The sequence below is a fragment of the Heterocephalus glaber genome, unplaced genomic scaffold, assembly GCF_053883595.1.
Source record: "Heterocephalus glaber isolate CG9 unplaced genomic scaffold, H.glaber_assembly_v1.0 deba00001442, whole genome shotgun sequence".
NCBI classification, from domain to species: domain Eukaryota; kingdom Metazoa; phylum Chordata; class Mammalia; order Rodentia; family Bathyergidae; genus Heterocephalus; species Heterocephalus glaber.
Genome location: NW_028258296.1, coordinates 35,154,194 through 35,174,641, shown reverse-complemented (window position 1 = coordinate 35,174,641; position 20,448 = coordinate 35,154,194). Strand labels below are relative to the sequence as shown.

Genomic DNA, 20,448 nt, shown 5'->3' with positions numbered 1-20,448 from the left:
AAAAAGGACACAAATGGCATTAAAAAAGAAACCTATTCATAGAATAATAGCAGAAAATTCCCCACATACAGGGAAAGATAATTGAGGCAAATAGAACCCCAAACATTTATGATAAAAGAGAACCTTTCTATGTCCCATTATACTCAAAGTATCAACTAAAATTATTTCCAGTTATTGATAAATATCTCCAGAGGTACAAGACTCCAGTGGTTGAGAAATATCGTTCTTGTACAATAATCCTATCTTTTATAAGTGTTTTTCTTGAGACAAGGTCTTGCTTTGTAGTTCAGGATGGCCTTGAGCTTGCTATGTAGTTCAGGCTGGCCTCAAAATCTCAGTGATCCTCCTGGCTCAGGCTTCTGAATGTTGGGATTATAGGTGTGTACCACAATGCCTGGCATAACTGCTATTTTTAAACTGTTTTCCCCTCCTGGTATTGGGGATTGAACACAGGGCTTCTGCCCTAAGCTATATCCCCAGTCCTGTAAAAAAAAATTTTTTTTTTGAGACAGAGTCTCACTCAATTGTCCAGGCTGGGCTTGATTTCATGATCCTCCTGCCTCAGTCTCCAAAAGTCCTGGGATTACAGGCATATACTACCATACCTGGCTTCAATTTGGCATTTTTAGGGAGTATATTTTATTTTATCTTCACAGGATCCTTGTGAATATTTCCTGAGATATAATATTTATTCCCGTATCTCAAGATTCTGGGTATGATACACATTTAATGTGTCAGTCAGCTTTTTGTTGCTGTGACAAAATGCCTGACATAAACAGTTTAGAGTAGGATTTATTTAGGCTCAAAGTTTCAGAGGATTCAGTCCATGGGTGGCCTGGCTCCACTGCTTTTAGGCCTGTGAAGAGGTAGAAACATCGTGGCAAAAGGACATAGCCGAGGAAAGCTGCTCACCCCACGGCAGCCAGGAAGCACAAAGGGAAAGAGCTGGTGACAAGACATACCAGTGATCTACTTCCTCCAGCTAGGGCCCACTTTCTAACAGCCTATTCAGCTAAGGGCCCTCACTTGTCGTATTGCTGCATTGGGGGTCCAGCCTCCAACAAAAGAGCCCTGCTTGGCTCCTATCATACCTGAACTCATTCTGTCCCTGGACCCCAAAGGCTTTTTTTTGTCTACAAAAGTTTTGTGAGGGATGGGGGGATTTTAATACCCACTGTGAGGTATTAAGAGGATAGAAAATTAATCCCACTAGTGTTTAGAGGTAGGGTTTTGGGAGGTGAGTAGGATGGAGCTCCCATTATTAAAGCCTAGAGGTTTTGTAAGGAGGAGACAAGACAGACACAACTACACATGCACCTCCTGCCTCTTGCCATATGATGCCATGTGATGCCTTAGGGCTCTGCCAGCAAGAAAGCCAGCATCTGATGGGAGCCCCTGTACCTCCAAAAGCATAAGCTAAGAGAAACTTCTTTTCTTTATAGTTATTTCATCACAGTAATTAAAAACAGATTAATGCCATGACTCATTTTTGGCTTTTTTGTCCTCGTTCCTCGCTGCCTCCTGTGCTGCTTCATGTTCTCTCTCTGTACACCTTGTTGCCATATCTTGACAAGTTGAGGAAATCAAGGCCTTTCTACTCACAGCCAGGTAAAGGGATGCCAAATCTGTCAAGATTAAAACAAACAAACAAAAAAAGAATAATGGGAAGCTTAAAGTTTGATGCAGCATTGGGGATTTAGCTCAGTGGTGCTGCCACCTGCCTCACAAGCGCAAGGTCCCAAGTTCGATCCCCAGTACCAAAAAAAAAAAGTTTGATGCAGCATATAGCTTTATACCTTGATCACAGATAAAATTTTAGGAAAAAAATTGTAACCCAAATGACAAAGTATCAGTACTATTTTTATAATTTAAGGGTCACATAAACAGAAACAAGACAAAACAAAAAACACCTAAGCAAATGTCTTTGTTTCTTCTTTTGTCGAGATGGTCTCGCTATATGTATATCCAGGCTGGCCTTGGCCTGGCTATCCTCCTTCCTTAGCCTCCTGAATGCTAGGATTATATTCATGTACCATCACACCTGGCTATGTTCTTAATTTAAAACTGTTAGGTACAGATTTCAGTTTTTAGGTTAATAGCTTTTATCTGAAGATAAAGATATATATCTGCAGTTAAAAATAAAGCAACACTAAGGCAAAAACTAACTGGATCAACCTTGGTCATTAGATGTTATCCTACATACATATATATTATTCAGTAATACAGTTAAAAGTGAAAAAATAGCTGCATGTGGTGGTGCATGCCTAAAAACTCGGCACTCGGGAGGCTGAGGCAGGAGGATCACAAGTTCAAGGCCAGTCTTGGCCACATAGTGAGTTTAAGGCAGACTGAACTACAAAGTAAGACCCTGTCTCAACAAACAAACAAACAGAGAAACAAGCAAATAAACAAACAAATAAAAACAAAAAAAATGAAAACATATTTTTGGCTACTTTAGGAGGCACAAATAAACATTGTGTCCATTCTAACCAGTAGTTTTTGCCTTAAGTAAACTGATGAAAGAAAGGTAAGCAAGCAACAGAAGGGAGTGTACAGTTGCTAACAGATCTATTTATACAACAGTTTATTTTGCTCCTAATTTTGACTAATTAAGTATATTACCACATAGCCTGAAATTCTTCCTCCTCTTTCTACCTCTACTCATCATGGAAAAGGTCAGCATCTGAAATAAGCAAGCACTGAATACATGGCAAATTAACTGGTAAATGATGAGATGAGGGCATAACATGGTCCTTTAGAGAAGATTTTTATTTTTTTTTGACACAGACATATAAACGACATCTGCTCACTAGATAAAACAATTTAAGACACATCAGAAATGCATTATAATTCACATGTTACAATATTTATAAACATACAGGTCTCATGTTCCTCAGTTATCTTTGCGAACACTTACTAAAATATCACAGCCTACTGGTTAAACTAGCAAGTTTACCGCTCATTTTGAAAAGCAGAATTGATTTAGATTAGTAATAAACCAAGGCACAGACCATTGTTGAAATGTAATATAATAAAAAAACACCTTGTCATCAGCACTCGGGAGTGAAGCATTCTACCTCAACATTCTTTAGTCAAATGGCATTTACCTTTCTAAAGTCTAAACTGTTACTTTAACTACTGGTGATAGAATAATGTATAACATGCCTTCTTAAACTTTAAAATAGACCATGCAGATTATAATAATGTTCTTTCATCAATATTCTTTGTTAGGAGCACAATATCCTAAAGATTTACCAAGGTGGGTGGGTATTTGACCTATTGTAAATAACCTAATATGGCTATTATTTTTAAAATTATCAACTCATTTATTTTGTCACATTTAACTGTCAGCTATTATTTCTTGATTTGGTTAAATATGTTTTCTGTTATTTATTTATTTCTTGTTTTGTACTGGGAATTGAACTCAGGACCTCGTGCTTACCTCGTGCCGCTGAGCTACATCCCTGGCTCTCTGTTATTTTTCTTACCCCTGTAATATAAAAGTTAGGGGAGAGCAATATAACTACATAAACCTTTGATGAAATAACAGTTCCTTCAAGAAAGGTCATTCCTTTTACTGGCAAAGGTTAGGAGAGGTTATATATTGATAAAGGAAGGATCTGAAGAAGGAAGAGCAATCTGGAAATCTGTTTCCAGATGTCTGTCAGATTACTACCACAACTGTCCTTGAATCTGCAAGACTTAATCTGCCCTAGGTTGGGAATCCATGAAACTAAGATAAAACTACTTATAAAGCAGGGTCTGCTTTGAATAAGGGCAGGCAGCTAATTTTAAAGTAAATTGCAGGAACTCTGAAGCATGAATATTTGAAATTAGATGTATTTATAAATTTTTGGCACACAGGAGTTTTAGTTTGCATATTTTTCTTTATTTCTCAGTCACAATGGAGGTATGTGATCTCTGAGAAAAGTGGTACTATATCATTACCTCATTAATTATATATATTAATATATATTATATATGTAATCTCCCCCTGAATAATTAAATAGTATGTATGTATTTTACTTATTTTATGATACTGAGGAATGAATCCAGGGCCTTATGCATGCTAGATAAGCACTCTACCACTGAACTACTTACCCGACCCTTTTAATGTTATTTCTGAGACAGGGTCTCACTAATCAAACCTGTGATCCTCCTGCCTCAGCCTTAGAAGTACGTGGGATTAAAGGAATGTGCCCCATGCTGGTGTAATGAAAGAATTTTTACAACTACTTTCCATTTTACAACTACCTTCCAAAAGAAGTTATAATGATCTTATTTGCTTTCTTGAGAAAAAGAGTAAAAACAATTCCAAGAAAAAAGTACTATTAAAAAAAAGTCAACTCAGAAATGTTAATAATCTTTTTCCTTTTATCATTTTTCAGATTTAAGGTATCCTAACATACTTTGCAAATTATTTTGTTGAATTAAAAATAACTACAGAATTCATATCTGTAACATTATTACATTAAGATTGTTCTCAACACTGAACTTGTCAATGTAGGTTTTTGTTAACAGAAAATCAGTATCTACATGAGTAGATTCTTGCATACCAAATAAAGTTAGTTATCAAGTTTTAGAAAATTAATAAAACATATTTTTTCTTTAAAGTTCTCAAAGTAACCAACAATTTCCATTTTGAAAATGCAAACAATCTCACAATAGGAAATTGTAACTCAACATTGATTTTACAAAATTGTTTTTAAGAAATAAATTTCATAATGCTATATTCCCTCCATATATTTTATAAAATCATTAGCACAAATAAATTATGTTAAATATACTGTTTGCATTCAGTCTCTTAAAAACATATTAATATATCAGAGAACAAAATAAAAACACATTCCAAATGTCTGTATTCCATTTGTGAGCATGAGCATATATTCTAGGTGGAAACTTCTTTCATTCTATATTTAAGAAATATTTATAAAATATGTATTGACTATATTGTGCAAGGTATTAAGAATGCTATAATGAATGATGAGAACCACAATGCATTCAATATGTATCGATCCTGAAGATAATACATACCACAATTTAAAGTTCCTTTTCCATTTTTCCATTTTCCTATTTTACTTTCACTCATGTGCAAGTTGAAGGCTACATAGTTTTTCTTTTTGTAACTCTGAGATTTTCACACATTTGAAGAACACTTACTAAAAAGAAAAAATTCCATTGGTAATGATAATTTTTCTTTCTGATTCAAATTATAAGCTATCTTTGTACATTAAAAAAGAAAGAGAGGGCTAGGGATATAGTTCAGTGATATAGCACTCGCCTAGCATGCACAGTCCTGGGTTTGAATCCCAGCACTGCAACAAACACAAACAAAAAACAGAAAGGAAAAAAAATCAATGCTTTTAACAGTATTACTTAATTGGGCATCAGTATTATATAAACACAATTTCTGAAATGACTTCAGCCTGTGCATATAAGGCATTTACATTATACTATCACCTTGTATTCCATAATATAAATGGTTGCATACTTATTAAATTAATAGTTATGAATCAACTACAAATCATAAAGTGTTTCAAGAACAGTAGCAATTGACCAGGCTTGTGTCTCACAGCTGAAAGGACAGCATTGGCCATTTTCATTGGTCAGTTCTGGAAGACCTTTCCAATGGGATCTGAGAAAAAAAAGAGAGGAAGGACGTTTTATAAGACATAGTTCAACACATGCTAATAAAATAGGCACAACCTGGTGATTTTTGCCTTGTAGTAAAGAAAGCAATTATAGCTATTTGTTATAAAATAAAACAAATATTCAAGATGCACATATGGGGCCAGGGATTTAGCTCAGTGGTGCTGCCGCCTGCTTTGTAAGCAAAAGGTCCAGAGTTCAATCACCAGTGCCAAAAAAAAAAAAAAAAAAAAAAAGATGCACATATGTACAAAGAATTTAGGTGGGAAGTTATTCTTTGATATTTCATATCTGGGATTTAAAATCTTAAAATACAAAGAAATCCCTTTATGTATTAAACATACAGAAAAAAATGCCAACTATATATATATTCACATATATATATATACACACATATATATATACACATAAAAATATCCTCAGACATAATTTATTCTTTCAAATTAAGTTTATAAAACTCAAATTGTAATTATGTGTGTGATCTCCATACAAATATAAAACTAAATGAATAAACACTAAGAATTATAACTAGGAAAAGTACCAATTTATTTCTCATTCTATTGAATAATAAACTTATTTATCATGTACTTATGCTCTACTACTTAGTACTTTATACAGACGCTCTTCGTTTAATGACCAGATATGTTCTTGGGACTAGGTTGCTGAATGAATTGGTCGCTGAGAAATTGTATATACTATGTACAATATTCAGAAGAAAGAAATGGTCAAAGGAAACTTCAACTTGATGACTTTGCTTTTTTTTTTTTTTTTTTTTTTTTTTTTGGTACCGGGGATTTTTTTGGTACCAGGTCCTTCTGCTTGCACAGCAGGCGGGGAAACCACTGAGCTAAATCCCTGGCCCGACTTTGCTTTTGTTTTTATCACTCTTACATGTAGTGCTGTGCTGTATAACAGAACATAAAACTACAGTACTATACTATACAATGCAATCAGCAAAAATTACAGTACTATATAAACAAAGTATACTATACAAAAAAAAAAAGACATTGAAGCTCCATAAACAAGATGTACAGAATTGTACAAAAAAAGACAGGTCATAAATCTCAACAGTGTGCTTTGCTTGGTAAGTCCAAACAGCTGTTAAGCAGGTAAGTCGGAGTCATGCTGAAAACACCGAATCAGCCCACTGCAGACAGCCACCTGGTTCCACACTACAAAGAGGCAGAGGACACCAGACCACCAGGCCACTGTACTGGAGCTAATCAAGTTCTCAACATTTAAACAATTCCTGCCCAGAGGTACGGGCTTCTGAGCCACTGTCCCACTGCTCCTGGTCCAGAGGAAGGGGCTTCTGGGCCGCCAAACCTCCCGCCGCTCCCCGCCCAGAGGAAGGGGCTTTCCAGCCACCATCCCTACCACCACTCCCGGCCCCTGGCCCACCTCTCCCAGCTCAGAGGAGGTGAGCCCCACGGAAGCCAACAGCACCCACTCTGCCCCCCAGTCAAAATGAGAAAACACGTAAATAAGTCTCAAAACCAGACTTCCAGATCACCTACAGCAACCCCAAAGGGAAATGAGATGGAACAATCTGATACTCAACCACCTGGACCCACTGAACTGGCAACAAAAGGGGATCTGGAAAAAATGAAATCAGAAATAATTTCTCAGATAACAGGAGAAATTGTGCTCCTAGTGCAAGACATGATTAATAAATCCAGAGAGGAGCTGAGGAACATGATGGAATCCCAACATAGGAAACAAATGGAATCCATAAAACAGATGCAAATAGACTTCCAGGACATGAAAAACTCCATTGAAAGTCTACACAGCAGAATGAGCCAATGTGAGGACAGAATTTCAGATATAGAAGAGAAGATTGCAATTAGTGACCAGGAAAAGAAAAATTGCCTCAAAATTATAAGGGAACATAAGATATCAATCCAGCAGCTGCTAGATGATGCAAAGAAGAATAACATAAGACTAACTGGGTGGGCTCAATGAAGAAACAGGAGAGAGTGCAGATGACATAAAAAAAACTCTTCACAGAAGTAATGGCAGAAAACTTCCCAAGCAGGGGAAAAGAGCTTGACATATAGATAAGTGAGGCATATAGGACTCCAAACAGACTTGATCAAAAAAAATCTACACATAGGCATATAATTGTTAAGATTCCAGAAACACAACAGAAGAACAAAGTTCTACAAGCAGTCAGAGAAAAGAAACAAATCACATACAAAGCAAAGCCCATCACAATCACAGCAGACTTCTCAACACAAACCATCAAGGCAAGAAGAGCTTGGAGTGACATATTCCAAGCCCTAAAAGAAAACAGCCTCCAACCCAGATTGATGTACCCTGCAAAACTATCTTTCAAAATGGATGGAGAAATAAGATACTTTCATGACAAACAGCACCTTAGGAACTTCGTGAATACCAAACCAGCACTCCAAAGAATTTTACACAATAGCCTAGGAACAGACATTGAGGATCACAACCCCAGGAAGAAAGGCAGAATGAACCCATCTGGCATGACAAGAAATTAAATGTAAAGGGGGAGAACCCAACAAAAAGAAAAAGTCATGGCAATGACAAGTCAATACGTTTCAGTTACAACCATCAACGTTAATGGTCTCAATTCACCAATCAAAAGAAATAGACTGGCACAATGGGTCAAGAAGCAAAATCCAACAATATGCTGCATACAAGAAACACACTTAATTCAAAAGGAAACTCATAGACTGAAAGTTAAAGGGTGGAAAACAATACTCCATGTGACAGGAACCCGAGAAAAAGCAGGAGGAGCTATCCTCTTTGCAGATCAATTAGATTTCAAACCAATACTGATTAAGAGAGATGAAGAAGGACACTACATCCTTGTAAAGGGAACAATCCGAGAGGAAGAGATGACAATCATAAATATCTATGCACCAAACACTAGTGCACCCAACTATATAAAACAAATACTAATGGACATGAAAAGTCGTATATGCACTAATACAACTGTAGTGGGGGACCTCAACACCCCACTGTCACAAATAGATAGATCAACTAGACTAAAAATAAGTAATGAAATACTAGAACTCAATCGAACTCTTGAACAAATGAACTTAACAGATGTTTACAGAGTCTTCCACCCCACAAAATCAGAATACACATTCTTCTCAGCTGCACATGGGTCATTCTCAAAAACAGACCACATACTCACACACAGAACATGTTTAAGTAAGTGCAAAGGAATTGAAGTTATCCCCTGTATATTATCAGACCATAGTGTGATGAAATTGGAGATCCATAGCAAAAGAAACTCAAAAAATTTCATAAACACGTGGAAATTGAACAACACACTTCTGAATAACCAATGGATCACAGAGGAAATTAAAGAAGAAATCAGACAGTTCCTTCAATTAAATGACAATGATAATACAACATATTGGAATCCATGGGACACAATGAAAGCAGTCTTATGAGGGAAATTCATAGCAGTGAATATGCATATTAGGAAAACAGAACAAGCCCAATTAAACAACCTGATGCTGAACCTCAAGCTTCTAGAAAAAGAAGAGCAGGACAACCCCAAAGCTCACACAAGGGAGGAAATTATAAAGATCACAGGAGAAATCAATGCAATGGAGACTAAGAGAACTATACAAAAAAGCAATGAAGCCAAGAGTTGGTTCTTCAAAAGAATCAACAAAATTGACAAACCTTTAGCCAACTTTGTCAGAAAAAGGAAAGAAAAGGCCCAAATCCATGCAATTAGGAATGAAAAGGGTTAAATTACAACAGACCCAGCAGAAATCCAGAGGATCATCAATACCTACTTCCAGAACCTATACACCAATAAGATGGACAACACAGAAGAAATGGACAGATTCCTAGATACATATGAATTACCAAAGTTGAATGAAGAAGACCTAAAAATTCTGAACAACCCAATATCAACCAATGAAATTGAAAATGTAATTAAAAACTTATCAACTAAGAAAAGCCCGGGCCCTGATGGCTTCACTGCTGAATTGTACAAGACATTTAGAGACGAACTGCTGCCACTACTGTTTAAACTCTTCAATGAAACTGAAAGGGAAGCAATACTCCCAAATTCATTCCTGGAAGCAAGCATCACCTTGATCCCCAAAGCAGAGGAAGACGCAACTGAAAAAGAGAACTATAGGCCAATCTCACTAATGAACATAGATGCAAAAATCCTTAATAAGATACTGGCAAACAGAATGCAGAAGATCATGAAGAAGATCATACACCCTGATCAAGTGGGATTCATCCCAGGGATGCAGGGATGGTTCAATATATGAAAATCAATTAATGTAATACACTATATCAATAGAGCCAAGGACAAAAACCATATGATTATCTCCATAGACACAGAAAAAGCATTTGACAAAATCCAACATGCATTTATGATAAAAACCTTACAAAAAATTGGAATAGATGGTCTCTGCCTCAAACTGATAGAAGCCATCTATGAAAAACCAACAGCCAATATCATACTAAATGGTCACAAACTGAAATCCTTCACACTAAAATCAGAAACAAGACAAGGATGACCACTATCACCACTCTTGTTCAATATAGTTCTGGAAACATTAGCCATGGCAATTAGACAAGAGAAAGAAATAAAAGGAATAAAGATAGGAAATGAAGAAGTCAAACTGTCATTATTTGCAGATGACATGATACTCTATATAGAAGACCCCAAGAACTCCACCAAAAGTCTTCTAGACTTAATAACCAAATTCAGTCAAGTAGCTGGTTACAAAGTCAACACACAAAAAGCAATAGCTTTCCTCTACACGAATGACAGACTCACTGAGAGAGAAATAGGGCAAATAATTCCTTTCACAATAGCATCCAAAAAACTGAAATACCTAGGAATCATCCTAATGAAAGAAATCCAAGACCTCTTCTCTGAAAACTATGGCACTCTGAAAAGAGAGATTGAAGCTGATATCAGAAAATGGACAGACATCCCCTGCTACTGGGTAGGAAGGATTAATATAGTGAAAATGGCCATACTTCCAAAACTGCTATATAGATTTAATGCAATTCCAATTGAGATCCCAGCAGCATACTTCATAGACCTCGAGAAAACAATCCAAAAATTCATTTGGAACAAGAAGAGACCCAGAATAGCAAAAGCAATTCTAGTAACAGAGACAAGGCAGGGGGTATCACAATCTCCAACCTGCAACTATACTACAAAGCTACTGTGAGAAAAACAGCATAGGACTGTCAAAGAAACAGACTTGAGGACCAGTGGAACAGATTAGAAGATGCAGAAACAATGCCAGACACACTCAGCCATCTCATCTTTGACAAAGGAGCCAAACACCCTCACTGGAGCAAAGATAACCTCTTTAATAAATGGTGCTGCAAAAATTGGGTTTCAACTTGCCAAAGATTAAAACTAGACCTGTATCTCTCACCATGCACTAAACTAAAATCAAAATGGATTAAAGATCTAAATATTAAAATAGAAACTCTGAACCAGTTGGGACAGAGGTTAGGTAGAACCCTTGAAGACATCGGTGTAGGAAAAGATTTTATGAACAAAACCTCAGTTGTCCATGAACTAGCACAAACAATCAACAAATGGGATCTCTTCTTATTAAAAAGCTTCTGCACAGCAAGAGAAACCACCAGCAGTGTGAAGAGACAACTCACAATGTGGGAAAAATTCTTCACCTGCTCTTCCTCAGACAAAGGTCTACTATCTCGAATCTATAAAGAACTTAAAAAGATCAGACCTCCCAAATTTAAAGACCCAATCCAAAAATGGGCATCTGAAATGAACAGACATTTCTCACACAAAGAAGTAGAAATAGCAAATAAATACATGAAAAAATGTTCAGCATCACTGGTCATTCAAGAGATGCAAATGAAAACAATGCTGAGATCCCACTTCACTCCAGAAAGAATGGCTGCTATCATGAAATCAACCAATAACAAATGCTGGTGGGGCTGTGGGGAAAGAGGAACCCTGCTCCACTGCTGGTGGGAGTGCAGACTGGTGCAAGCACTGTGGAAATCAGTATGGAGATACCTCAAAGAACGAGGACTGGAAGTCCCATTTGACCCCGCTATTCCACTGCTGGGGATCTTCCCCAAAGAATTAAAAGAATCATACCCCAGTGATATATGTGCACCCATGTTCATAGCAGCGCAGTTTGTAATAGCTAAAACTTGGAAACAGCCCAAATGCCCATCAACTGGAGACTGGATAAAGAAAATGTTGGGTTTTTTTTATAAAATGGAGTACTACTCAGCCATAAAAAATGAGAAATTAGAGACATTTATAGCTAAGTGGATGCACATTGAGGCAATACTCTTAAGTGAAATAAATAGGACACACATGTGTAAATACTGAATAGTTTCTCTGGTGTGAGAAACTGAAAGTGTAAAGAAGGACTAAATGTATAATAGGTAATGTGAAATAGGAAGAAAAGGGGCAAAGGGGAAGGAAGTGGGTGGGCTAGGGGAAAGGAAAGAAGGGAATGGGATTAATATGAGAATATGGAAAAATAGGAACAAAATCTTTGTAAATAGGGAGGACTGGAGGGGTTGAAGGGAGGGCTGGGCAAGGGTGAAAAATAAGAACCAAGAGAGACTATGTAAAGGTGCAAATTTCCAATGATGAATCTCATTATATTGTATACCTAAAATGTACCAATTATTAGAATGAATAATCGATAATGTAAAATAGGAAGAAAAGGTCCAAAGGGGTAGGGGTAGTGGGAGGGGCAGGGGAAAGGAAAGAAGGGAAAGGAAAAAATGATGAGAAATGGAAAAAATGGAAATAAAGTCTTTGTATATAGGGAAGGGTGGAGGGCATGAAGGGAGGGCTAGGAATGGGGAAAAAATAAGAACCAAGATGCATTATATAAAGGTACAATTCCCAATGAGAAATGTAATTGTGCTGTATACCTACAATGTGCCAATAAAAGAATTTAATACAAAAAAAAAAAAGAACCAAGAGAGACTATGTAAAGGTACAAATTTCCAATGATGAATGTCATTATACTGTATACCTAAAATGTATCAATCATTAGAATGAATAATCGATAATGCAAAATAGGAAGAAAATGTCCAAAGGGGTAGGGGTAGTGGAAGGGGCAGGGAAAAGAAAGAAGGCAAAGGAAAAATGCTGAGAAATGGAAGAAATGGAAATAAAGTCTTTGTAAATAGGGAAGGGTGGAGGGGGTGAAGGGAGGGGTAGGAATGGGGAAAAAATAAGAACCGAGATGAATCATGTCAAGGTACAAGGTCCCAATGAGAAATGTTAATTGTGCTGTATACCTAAAACGTACCAATAAAAGAATTTAGAAACAAAAGAAAACAAAAAAAACAGGTAAGTGGTTAAGTTAAACAGGTAAGTCCTTTGTTACAGGAGTTCACACCAAGGGTGAGTGGGTCCACAATGGGAATCCACACATAGAGGTGGTAAAGTGTGGGGTGTTTAGGCCCACAGTGGGAAGGGTATTGAGATCTTAGGGCACTGCCTCAAGGGATGTCAGAGCCAGAACAGACACAAAGATGATGAAAGTATAGGCAAAGAAAAATATATGCTGTGGTAAAAAGTAATGAAAAAAAAAGAATTTAGAACAGAACAGCCAAATTAATATCATACAAAGTATGTCAAGAAGCACAGAAATATTGGTGATAAGGAACGTGATTTCATAATGATAAAGGGGTTAATTTATCAAGAGAATATAATGATCCCAAATGTTTATGCATCTTCTTGCGTATAGTGGCACATGCTTGTCATCTTAGCACTCGGGAGGGTGAGAAAGGAGGATTGCTGTGAGTTCAAGGCCAGCCTAAACTACATAGCTGAGACCTTGTCTCAGGAAAAAACAAAACAAAACAAAAAAACCTCACCTAAATGCTTATGTACCTAGTAACAGTGTTTTTTCAAAATACATGAAGCCAAAACTCACACAACTGCAGGAAGAAATAGATAATCTTTTTTTTTTTTTTTGGTACCAGGGATTGAACTCGGCTCCTTGCGCTTGCGAGGCAGGCGGCAGAACGAAATAGATAATCATAGTAGGAGAGTTCAATACTCTCAGTCAGTATATACAACAAGAAGACAGAAAATCTATAAGGAATTTGAATATCACAATCAACCACTTGACTTAATTGACTTTTCTAGAACATTCAACCTAAGGATAACCAAATACACGTTCTTTCCAATTGAAAACAGATAAGGTACCTACACAGAACATACTCTGAGCTGTAGAACTACCAATAAATTTAGAAGAATTAGAGTCACTCAAAATACATTCCTTGAGCACAATGGAATTAAGTCTGAAAACCAAAAGGAAAATTCCTAAATATCTGAAAAGTAAATAACGTCTTTCTATGTAACCTATGGGTCAAAGGAGAAATTAAAAGAGAAAACAGAAAGAACTTCAAATGAATGAAAATATAAACACAATACATCAGAGCTTTTGGAACACTGGTACTTTAGTACTTGGTAGGACATTTACAGCACTTAAGTACCTGTATTATAAAAGAAGAAAGGTCTGCAATCAGTGACCTCAATTTTTTAAGAATGAGGGAACAAAGAACAAATTATATCTAAAGTAAGTACAAGAAAGGGGATAATAAAGAGTACAGTAGAAATAAAACAAGAAAAGTAATAAAGAAGAATTAATGAAGCAAAAATTTGGGTCCTTTAGATTAATAAAATTGATAAAACTAACCACACAAATCAGAAAAATGAAAAAAATGTAATATTGAATGAGAATCTACAGATAATTTAAAAAGTAATAATTTACTTTAGATGAAACCATTTCTTGAATTGTGACAAGCATTTTTTTTTTTGGTATTGGAGATCAAACTCAGGACCTTGAGCTTGCGGGGCAGGCAGTGGCACCACTGAGCTAAATCCTAGGCCCCACAATAAGCATGTTTGACCTATCCTCTCATTTAATCTTGTCAGCATCTAATGAGACAAATTTATTCTCACTTTCCAGACAAAGAAATTTATTTTGGAAAGGTCAAGTAACTTGCTTAAAACCATATGCAAAGTAGGTGGCATGAATGGAATATGAAGCCCCATCTGTACCTAAAGCTCACACTTGAAGTTACTATACTATGGTATTAAAAGTAGCTACTATATGATACTGTAAGAAATAAATAGAATGGTGTTTAAAAATCATTGTGAAAACTAAGGAACTTGGGTTTCATTCTGAAGGGGATGGAGAATTTTTAAGCATAAGACTAAAATTGTGAACTATATTTCAATAAAATTAATCTGGCTTGGAAGCTATTTCCTATTTCAGAGAGAAGATTATAAGATACAAATTAGGAAGTGGCAACAGAAGAAAGAAGATGCGCCTTTAGAGGGCAGGATAGAGATAGATCAAGTCTCAGCAACTCATCTGGATGTTCTAAGAAGGAATGAAGAAAAATTAAAAGTACCCAGGATTCAAGCTTGGAGAACAAGGACAATGGTGATACTGTAACAGAAAGGGAAAATACAGGAAAGAACGTGTGGGGATCTGAGTGATGGTAAAAGTGTATCTCAGGTGAGGTTATCAGGCAGACTGAAGCCATGAAAGGGTTCAAAATTATCTGAGTAAGTAAAGACATGAAGTTAGTGGAAATATACAGGATAAGAGAGATACAGAAAATAAAGAGCAATAAGATTTTTAGGGAATGAATGTATTTAGATGCTAGGAAGAAAAGCCAGTGAAACAGTAAAAAGAACTGTGATGGTTAAGAGCACAGCTTGGGTTTCTGACTTCTTAGATCTTATTAAGAGCTAACGAGCTTACCTGCCACCTGATTTTATACAAATTGCCTAACCTTCTCAGATTCATTTATAAAATGGAGTAATTAATGACAGCTCATATCTGAGTTATCTTGTCTATGTTATATATATTAGTCCTCAAAACAACCACATCTCATCCATTATACAGATGAGAAAATTGCAGCTTATAGAAGTGAAGTAACTTCCTCACGGTCACATCACTACTAAGTGGTGAAGTGTATAGTAATAATAATGTGATGATGATGATATAAGATAATAATAGTAGCAATTTTATATAGCTGTTTGGGTTAAATGGGTCATTTTACTTATATACATTTAGAACAATACCTAGAACACAGTAACTACTGCTTAATAAATATTATTTGTTATTATTAAGGTTACTAATACTGGGTAAACAAGTGAAACCTAATGCTATGGATAGCATATGGTTTTTTCAAAACAGAAAAGCAACTGTCTTAAGTCACTTTCTTGCTGCTAAGACACAATATCCAGCCCCTGCAACTCAAAGCTGGGGTTTATTTGCTCAGTTTGTAAAGACGTTCAGTGATTGATTCCATCCCGAAGGAGCAAGGGGGAGGGCCCAAAGAGGAAAGGGGCTCACCTCATGCGGGCAGTGGGGAACCAGAGACTGAAGGAAGGAAGGGGAGTGTGGCACACCCTTGTAGGTCACGCCCCCAGTGTCCGTCTCCTCTGACCAGACCCAGCCTCCTAACAGCAGGTCAGATGCAGCGCCCCATATTCCACCTTCTACAAGCCCTGCCTCAGAGCGCATGAGGCTTTGAGGGCACATCTAGATATGAACCGCAATAGCAACAATGTCAAAAACTATGGCCAGGTCAAAGAAGAGAACCAAAGGGAAGTCAGGGGATACGGAACAAGAAGAAATCTTGTTGAGTAGCTTTTCCAGAGTGGTGAGGGCAAAACCAGATAGCAGGTGGTAAACCAGACCAAGGGGAGTCGTGAAAATGTAAAAGGAATGACAAGGTGATTCTCAAAGAACTTGTGTTCTGAAAAGAGACAAGATGAGGTCTGAGTTACTGGAGGAGAGATTTTATTTTAGAATGGGCCAAAAAATATCTTTGTAGCTGCAATAAGAAAGATCAAGTGGAATACTAAGAGAGGATAATTACTGGAGCAAGGTCACAGAACAGGTCAGAAGTGGTCTGATCACAGGTAAAAGCAGTATGACTGCTGAAGTGCCAAATAGTCTTACTTTTCACAAACAAAAAGGAACAGGAGAAATGAATGGAAATAATGAGAAGTACTACAATATGATGAACTGAACGCAAGAATGTTCACATCACATAGCCTCATACTCAACCTACAGAGGAGGCAGAAGCATGGCAGGTTTGGGCTTTCTGTGCCGACATTTAAGCTAATGAAAAGAAATTCTGATGCAACATTCATGGAGACAGAAATCCCCTATGTACTTATAAAAAAAAGGATATATAATTTATGCTGATTATACATAAATATTCCGAATAATAAGATGTAGATATACTTTCAAATAATTTAGAATTTGAGAAATGAAGATAGATTTGGCTAAATTTGTATCATCTTAGGAAAACAAGTAACTCTGATGCTGTTTAGCTGCTAATAACTAGGACAGGTGAAGTGAGAAGTGGTTTTTGAAGTAATAATCAAGACTAATTTTGAACTATAATGAAAGCATTTTTGAAAATTATTATTATTGCAGCACTCAAGAGTAAAGCTAGGGATTAGGTGTGGTGGCACACGCCTGTAGTCCCAGCACTTAAGAGGCTTAGGTAGGAAGATTGCCTTGAGTTCGAGGCCAGCCTGGACTACATAGTGAGACCCTGTCTCAAAAAAGAAAAAGAAAGAAAAAAAGGGTGTAGCTAAGGGTTTTCACACTGAGCTATATTTCCAGCCAGCCAGCCAACCAGCCAGCCAGCCTGCCTTCCTTCTTTCTTCCTTCTTTCTTGAGACAAAAAAGTCTAAGTTGCCCAAATTAGGCCTGAACTTGTGATCTTCTTGCCTCAGCCTTCTGAGTGCTCAGATTAAAGCTGTGAGCTTAGTTTGAAAGTTATTTCTTTGAGATATATATATATTTTTTTTTTCTTTTTTTTTAAATTTTTTTTTTGGTACTGGGGATTGAACTCAGGACCTTGTGCTTGTGAGGCAGGTGCGGTACATTGAGCAAAATCCCTGGCCCTCTTTTTTTTTTTTTTTTTTTGGTACCGGGGATTGAAATCAGATCCTTGTGCTTTCAAGGCAGGTGGAAGAACCACTGAGCTAAATCCCGGGACCCCTGGCCCTCTTTGATATATCTTTAAATCAATTAATTCAAGAGGACCAGACTGAATAGTTTTAGATTTTGTATTTATTTTGTGCTAATCATATCTAAAAATATCACCTAAATTCTGAAAATCTAAGACTACATGGACTTTTATAATATTAAATCCTCAAGTTGAAATAAAATATAATTTAAAATAATGAAGGGAGGGCCGGGGATTTAGCTCAGTGGTTCCAGCACCTGCCTCATGAGTGAAAGGTCCTGAGTTCGATCTCTGGTACCAAAAAAAAAAAAGAAAAAAAAATAATGAAGGGAAGGTGAAAATTACATGATAGAACTTATGTGAAAGAGTAAATGTTTCCAGAGAAGCTCAGCCGGTCCCAGAACCCGGAAGGAAGCTCCCCTCCTGTAACCCAGGCTCCTAGGGCAGAGAAGGTGAGCCAGTCCCAGCACCCAGAAGGAAGCTCCCCGCCTCCATCCCAGGCTCCTAGGGCAGAGAAGCTCAGCCAGTCCCAGCACCTGGAGGGAAGCTCCCCGCCTCCATCCCAGGCTCCTAGGGAAGAGAAGCTCAGCCGATCACAGCACCCAGAAGGAAGCTCCCCACCTCCATCCAGGCTCCTAGGGCAGAGAAGCTCAGCCAGTCCCAGCACCCAGAAGGAAGCTCCTGGTCTCCATCCCAGGCTCCTAGGGCAGAGAAGCTGAGCCGGTCCCAGCACCTGGAAGGAAGCTCCCCTGCCGCCATCCCAAGCTCCTAGGGCAGAGAAGGTGAGCTGTGTGGGTGCCAGAAGCACCTGCTCCCGTGGAAATAAGAAGACATGAAAACAAGTCCCAAAAACAGACTTCCAGATCACCTACAGCAACCCCAAAGTGAAATGAGATGGAACACTCTGATACTCAACCACCTGGACTCTCTGAACTGGCAACAAAAGAGGATCTGGGAAAAATGAAATCAGAAATAATTTCTCAGATAACAGCAAAGATTTTGCTCATGGTGCAAGACATGATTAATAAATCTAGAGAGGACACAGATGAAAAAATAGAGGATCTGAGGAACATGATGGAATCCCAACATAGGAAACAAATGGAATCCATAAAACAGATACAAACAGATTTCCAAGAGATTAAAAACTCCATCGAAAGTCTGCAAAGTAGAATGAACCAATGTGAAGATAGAATTTCACATATAGAATATAAGATTGCAATTAGTGACCAGGAAAAGAAAAATTGCTTTAAAATTGTAAGGGAACATGAAAAATCAATCCAGCAGCTGCTAGTCGATGCAAAGAAGAATAACATAAGGCTGATTGGAGTCAATGAAGAAAGAGGAGAGTGCAGATGACATAAAAAAACTGTTCACAGAAGTAATGGCAGAAAACTTCCCAAGCAGGGGAAAAGAACTTGACATACAGATAAGTGAGGCACATAGGACTCCAGCTAACCTTAATCAAAAAAAATCTACACAAAGGCATGTAATAGTTAGGATTCCAGAAATCCAACAGAAGAACAAAATTCTATAAGCAGTGAGAGAAAAGAAACAAATCACATACAAAAGAAAGCCCATCAGAATCAAAGCAGACCTCTCTATGCAAACCCTTAAGGCAAGAAGAGCTTGGAGCGATGTATTTCAAGCTCTAAAGGAAAACAGCCTCCAACCCAGATTGACGTACCCTGCAAAACTATCTTTCAAAATTGATGGAGAAATAAGATACTTTCATGACAAAGAGCACCTCAGGAACTTCATGAATACCAAACCAGCACTCCAAAAAATTTTAGACAATATCCTAGGAAAAGACAATGAGGATCACAACCCCAGGAAACCCAGTGGAATGAATCCATTGGGTGTGACAAACTAAAAACAAAGGGGCAGAATCCAACAAAAAGAAAAAGTCATGACAAGGCTTTTAAAACTTTTGAGTTCATCTCCCTAATAGTGTATAATTCAATCTTATTATTGTACTGATTAGTATTTTTCTGATTCTAGAGTTGCACACCATTCCTTGTGCTATACTGGCTATTTATCATCTTATGTCTACATTTTAATTGGGTTGTCTATTAATGAGCTCTAAGAATTCTTTGTATATCCTGCTCATAGTTTATATCCATTGTAAATATAGTCTGTTTAAGGACTACTTTTCATTTCAACGATGTCATTTAAAGTTCTAAATTTTGATGGAATCTCTTTATCAATTTTTTTTCTTTTATACATCATGTTTTTTGTATCCTAGGTAGTTCTTGCCTACCCTGAATTCATAAATATTTTCCCTTATAATTTCTTCTTAAAGTTTTATACTTTTAGGCTTTCTTATTTAGGTTCATAGATCCTTTCAAGTTATTTTCATGTATGGAAAAAAAGGGTTGAGATTAATTTTTTATATACAGATACCAGGTGTTCTAGTGCCATTTGCTGAAGACACTATCTCTTCCTCGGCTCTTGAATCAAGTTTATAGTCTATAAAATTCTACTGTTAAATAATCTTTCAAAACTCAGTGGACCATATATGTGTGGTTCTATTTCTAGATTCTCTGTTTTATTCCAATGATGTATATGTCTTTCCTTACACCAACACTGCCTTGATTACTGTAGCTTTAGAAGAAGTCTTAAAATTCGGTGCTAAACATCTTCCATCACTGTTTTTGTTTTTGGCTTTTCTGAGTCCTTTGTACTCCTACATAACTTTTAAATTTCAATATCCAGTTCTTCATTTATAGCAAGTATACACAGACCTGAATTTTTATATATACCTTGTGTTTTCTAATCCTGATAAATTCAAGTACAAGTTCTAGGGGCTCC

At 37.0% G+C, this 20,448-nt stretch overlaps 1 protein-coding gene across 4 annotated transcripts in view; it reads right to left on the bottom strand.

The window, feature by feature from the left end:
• Nucleotides 1-2,750: 2,750 nt before the first annotated feature.
• Nucleotides 2,751-20,448, bottom strand: part of Agl (amylo-alpha-1,6-glucosidase and 4-alpha-glucanotransferase) — a 101,805-nt gene continuing 84,107 nt past the window's right edge. For all 4 annotated transcript variants that reach the window (XM_004869110.4, XM_004869113.4, XM_004869111.4 and 1 more), the window contains exon 34: nucleotides 2,751-5,635. In XM_004869110.4, coding sequence (XP_004869167.1) covers nucleotides 5,518-5,635 — 118 coding nt within the window. In that variant the 3' untranslated portion in view covers nucleotides 2,751-5,517. The remainder of the gene's footprint in view (nucleotides 5,636-20,448) is intronic.